Source organism: Octopus bimaculoides, chromosome 4 (assembly GCF_001194135.2).
Source record: "Octopus bimaculoides isolate UCB-OBI-ISO-001 chromosome 4, ASM119413v2, whole genome shotgun sequence".
Classification (NCBI taxonomy): Eukaryota; Metazoa; Mollusca; class Cephalopoda; order Octopoda; family Octopodidae; genus Octopus; species Octopus bimaculoides.
The window spans coordinates 114,147,120-114,153,004 of record NC_068984.1 but is presented as its reverse complement, the minus strand read 5'-3'; the positions used below and the strand labels follow the sequence as shown (position 1 = coordinate 114,153,004).

Below are 5,885 nucleotides of genomic sequence, written 5' to 3'. Positions count from 1 at the left end.
TATATATATATATATATATATGAATGTATATATATGCACACACATACATACACGTTTGTATGTACATACATGTGTGTGTGTGTGCCTACAAACACATACATGCATGTACGCACACATATACATGTCTATGTACACACATGTTTGTAGATACATGTGTGTGTGCCTACAAACACATACATGTATGTACACACACATATACATGTCTATGTACGCACATGCACGAATATACATATATATACATATGTATACATGTATATATGTATGTGTCTGGATGCAAATGAATCTCCCCCCTCTCTCTCCACACACACACATACCCAAATGCAAACACACGCACACATGTTTATGAATGACTATATGAATGCGTATGGATACGTGCAAGTTCACATGCATACATCTATACATGTATGAACGTACATCCGTATATATATATATATATCTATATATATAGTATATAGATATTTATGTGTGTGTGTATACGTTTACCTGTGTGTATGTGTGTGTGTATGCATGTCTGCTTTTGGCTTCATGCTTCTATGCATATTATATGCGTGCGCATGTTTTACGTGTGCGAGTATGTAATGTATGTATGTATGTATATATGTATGTATGTATGTATGTATGTATGTGTCTCTGTTTATGTATATTTGTGGGTGCGCGTCTGTTCAATGTATACGTCTGCACGTGCGTTTCTAATTTTCGTATGTGCGCTTATGTATGCATTATATTAAAGTCGAATACATACATATATTCATGTATGTATATGGGTGTGCATATTAATGTGTATACACATGTACATGTATGTTTTTATTTATGTTTTACATGTAAATATTTTATTTATGTTTTACATGTAAATATTTTATTTATGTTTTTATTACATATTCTTTTATGTTAGATGCTTCTGCGTCAGTAGAAAGAGAAGACAAAACGATAAGAGAAAAAAGAGAAAAGAGAGACAGAAGAGAGAAACAGAGCAAGGAAAAATGAATATGAAAGAGAGAGAGAGTGGGAGAGAGGGAGAGAAATAGATAGACACTTTTAGTAAAGAAGTGTGAGGAAAAAGTTAGAGCGAATAAAAGAAAAAGTATTAGAAGTATAGAGACTAGAGAGAGAGAGAATAAAGAAGTGCCAAACGAGAAAGAAAAGCCAGATAAAAAGGAATGAGTGATATATAGAGAGAAAGATAGGGAGAAAGAGAATGATACTATGCAAAAGAAACAGAGAGAGAGAGCGCGCGCGGGACAGAGCAAAAGACTGAGTAAGAAAATGAAAGAGAGAATATAATAAGTGATTGAGAGTAAAAGAGAGCGAGTATGAGACTGAAAAGAGGGAGAACGAGTAATAGGGACAGAGAAGAATTAAGAATAAGAATAAAGAGAGACAGAGAGAAAGAAACAGAGAAAAATGAGAGAGTAAGAGAATGGCGGAGTGAGAGAGAGAGACACAGAAAAGGAGAGAGAGAATGCAGGGACGGAGAGAAAAAGAGAGGTAATAAAAGACAGATATACAGAGAAACAATGGGGTATATATATATATATATATATATATATATATATATAGAGAGAGAGAGAGAGAGAGAGAGAGAGAGAGAGAGAGAGCGAGAGAGAGAGAGAGAGACAGACAGATAGATAGATAGATAGATTCGGGTAGAATAGAAAAGAAAACGAATATGAAACAAGGACAGAGAGAGAGAGAGAGAGGAAGATAGAATAAAGTAAAGAGTGAGTAAAGAGCATAAAAAAGAGAAAGGTAGAAAGCAAGTAGTGAGGTAGAAAGCAGTCTCTCAATCAGAGAGAGAGAGAGAGAGAAGCCTACATCATCTAAGGCTAAGGCATTTTTTTTTTTCGCACATGCGCACTGCACGGCCAGCCAGCCAGCCAGAGAGGAATAAAGACCAAACATGGCTGCTCAAAACAGCGACGATGGTGTGGCGACGTTTTCGCCGAAACGGCCTCGTATGGACTCGGATGAACGGCGGACACCTCTTGGACATTTATGGTCGGAACATCTCAAACACAGTAAGTGTCCTGAACATTCAGATAGCAAACCAGTGGCTCATTGTTTTAATAATAATATCAATCATAATTATAATGACGACGACCACAACGTGAACAGTAATATTAATAATAATAATAATTATAACAATAATAATAATAATAATAATAATAATAATACGACTACGACTGCTAATAATACTACTACCAATATTATTACTACTACTGCTGCTACTACTACTATTATTACTACTACTACTACCAGTAATAATAATAACGGAGTTGTTTGTACTGAAGGAAATCTGGACCTCCACCGCCGCCGCCGCCACGACGAGGAAGAGCAGCAGCAGCAGCAGGAGGAAGAGAAAAGAGAGAAGATTATGGTCTCGAGAGAGGCGGAGGTGGTGGGGGAGGAGGAGGAGGAGGATACGGAGAACCAGCTTCCACAGCAGCAGCAGCAGCAACAACAACACGAGGAAAAGCTGGAGCAGGAGCATCATCATCATCATCATCGTCATCGTCAGCAGCATCAGCAGCATCGTCATCATCAGCAACAACAGTCACAGCAAGCCAATGAACAATGCACTGGCGAAAGCAGAAGTGGTGGTGGTGGTGGGGACAGCTTCGGCAATAGCGGCGGCGGTGGTGATGGTGACGACGGTGGCGGTAGTGGTGGTGGTGGAAGCGGCGGCGGTGACACTTTAACCCGTGTCCGTGTTAAAGGATTGCAACAAGAAGGTGAACAACAACAACAGCAGCACATGGAGGAAACTCTGAACGAAAAGGTGGAGATGGAAGATGAAGCGATGGAGAAACTACAGAAATTAGAGAAAGACGAAGAGGTAGAAGAAGAAGAAGGGAAAATCGTCGACAAGGTTGGGGCAGCAGTAGAAGAATCATCATCATCATCATCATCATCGCCATCGTCAACATCATCATCATCACCGTCATCGTCGTCAACACCGACCTCATCGTTCTCCAAGAAAGATGAGGAGAACATGCTACAAATTACTACAGGTAAGATTTTGCTGAGAATATTTCCATTTCGACATGTATGTATATATTCTCGTAAACTCAGATGTATATATTGTATATATACATACGCACGTGCATGTGTGACAATGTGTATGTATGTACACATGTACATTGTTTTCCCACGTACCTCATAACAAGTACATGTAGATAGATACACACGTTTGTATATGGGTATATATATACATATACCTTTGTATACACACACATGAACATCTGTATATACATACACCTGTGCGTATATATACATACACACATATATATATATGCCTTTATATCCTGTTGAATTTCATTATTTTATTCTGAAACTTTCACTGTCTAACTGTTTGTCTTCCTCTGTTTTATTCTTTCTCTCTATACCCCTTGTTGTTCTTCTCTCTGTCTCTCTCTCTCGAAGCTGTCCATTATCGATCGATTCGCCGTGTCTACGCTTATATCTACATTGATAAATTCCCCAGAGAAGCCTTTTCACTTGCTACCCATGCATGTTGGCTGGTTGAGTCCCTGGCATTTTCCTCCCTTACATCATCCATCTCTCCTCATCGATTACCACATATTTCGCTCACACATGCATGAACAAACCTTCTCATACATAATATACATATTACATGGAACTGATATTTCCATATCCATAATTGCTTATACTCTCAACGACCATTATACCCCAAAGCCGTATATATTTATCATTATCTTAGATAGACATTTCGATTATCCAGCCCTTGTAGAGAATAAACATTTAATAGAAGGAACTACATCTGTGTGGCCGCTCAACCTTACTGGAAATGGAAGGACACATTGGGTATGGTAGTCCGAGAAACATCGAAAAAAGACGAGATGGTCATGGTTGGACTTCTAGAAAGAACAGGCTAATGACACCCTGATTACACTGTACTGTCTCAAAAAAATAGTTTCCTGCTTGAAAAATATATTACTGGATGGTTATGGTTGGAGTCCCTATAAGTCTGACAAGCAAAGGTGCATCTACGTGGTGGTGGCGCGGCCCTCCAGTAGCAAATAAAATCTACCTTAAAGCATACCGTACCAACTTCAGAAACGATATGTTGGAAAAGGTACTGGGAGTACCTCACAGATATTTAAAATAAAAATTGGGGTGATAAAAACAAAGAAAAAATAGTCACGGTTCGAACGTCTTGGCTATTACATAAGTTTATTCAAACAAAACCTGAGTTTGTATGGACTAAAGCAGCAACTCCCGGGTTTCGTTAAACTATTTCTTTTACAAATGCACATATACATGTATTTTACCTGAGATGCACGTATGCATAAGACCAACAGGCTATTTGCTCAGACATACCCACACATACATGTACACAACCAAACACATTTAAACAAACATACAGACACACACATGTGCACACGTACTGACACACAAAACACGGATGTACACAAATGCAGACATAAACACGCTCACGCACCTACACAGACATGAACACACACACTTACACGCCCACGTACATACATAAACACACGGATCTAAAAGCACACATACATGCGACATGTTTTCAGTAATATGTATATATGCTTGAAACCTAATAATCTATTTGGCTTTATAGATTTTGTGAAGACTTTTCATTTCCCACGTTTACGTAGACGACATGCAAATCTAATGTATTTTCGTGAATAAATTTATTTCAATAAATAAATAATTTTCACAGAATTTCTTGTCGACTGCGCTCTTTTCCCGTAGTTTTGTCTCTATTCAAATTACAACACAAATGTCTTTTGAGCCAACACGGAAGTAAACCGCTACGTGATTTAATGCATAAACTATAGGTTCAGCCCTGATGGCGTATGCAGAATAAAAGGCATTCATTCCAACCGCGACTCTTCCGCCTGTTTCCAATGTGTAGGAATTCAGGATATATATCATCACCCCGTATGTCCTTTTTTAGAAGACGGTCGAAGTGGCAGGGTGTGTTTTTGCGAGTGGTTTGATAGTTATTTGCAATAGATCAAAACGACCACATAAAAGCAATCCGTTGTTGTGTTGTCTACGTGGTCGCCTTAATTGCTAGAAATAAGTCAGAGCTCTCTCAAATCCTCTACCACTTAAAAAAATGGAAGGATACGGGGATTGATAACACTAAAATTTAGTGGATCACCACAGATGTGTAAGCCCTTTGATCGTAGATCGCTGGTTGATCAGGGTTGGCTGGCCATAAGCTAAACAACAATAATAGTTTTTTTTTAATTAACTTTTTGAGGACGAGCGCAATTCTTTCGTTATTTCGATATTCACATTTTTTGTCCATTCTTTCACTTGAATGAAACAAAACAAATTGTTTTTGTTGTTATGACAACAGTATTTGTGTATGAGGAAGTAAATTTGTCTGAATTAGTCTTGATGGCTTGTCTGTAAAGAACTCTCGGTATGACTGGCAACTCGTTCTTGTTTAGTCCACGTTGTTTATGTAGATCGAGTCAATCTATCATCAAACGCCTTCCAGCCGTGACCATAGGACTATTTTCCAACGTGCTCTCTCTTTTAACGGTGATTTGAAGGAGATTTAATTGCTATTTCTAGCAAGACATTGACCCGCCCATTTACTCATTGAATAAGTTTCAGAGAAATGTTCAAATTCTTTTTCAGTATATTGCCTCGCAGCATTTCTGTTTACTTAACTTTTTTGCTCATATCTAAATTAACATGGGTGGTAAGAAGCTTACTTCCCAACTACACGGACCCGGGTTCAGTCCCACTGCGTGGCATCCTGGGAAAGTGTCTTCTGCTATAGCCTCACGCCGACTAAAGCCTTGTGAGTGGATTTGGTAGACGGAAACTGAAAGAATCCCGTCATGCGCGTGTATATATATATATATATATATATATATATATATATA

At 38.4% G+C, this 5,885-nt stretch overlaps 1 protein-coding gene across 1 annotated transcript in view; it reads left to right on the top strand.

The window, feature by feature from the left end:
- The first annotated feature begins 1,841 nt into the window (after positions 1–1,841).
- The window catches only part of LOC106881695 (NAD-dependent protein deacetylase sirtuin-1), a 39,215-nt gene continuing 35,171 nt past the window's right edge, over positions 1,842–5,885 (top strand). Inside the window, exon 1 of the mRNA XM_014932161.2 lies at positions 1,842–3,008. Coding sequence (XP_014787647.2) covers positions 1,898–3,008 — 1,111 coding nt within the window. The 5' untranslated portion in view covers positions 1,842–1,897. The remainder of the gene's footprint in view (positions 3,009–5,885) is intronic.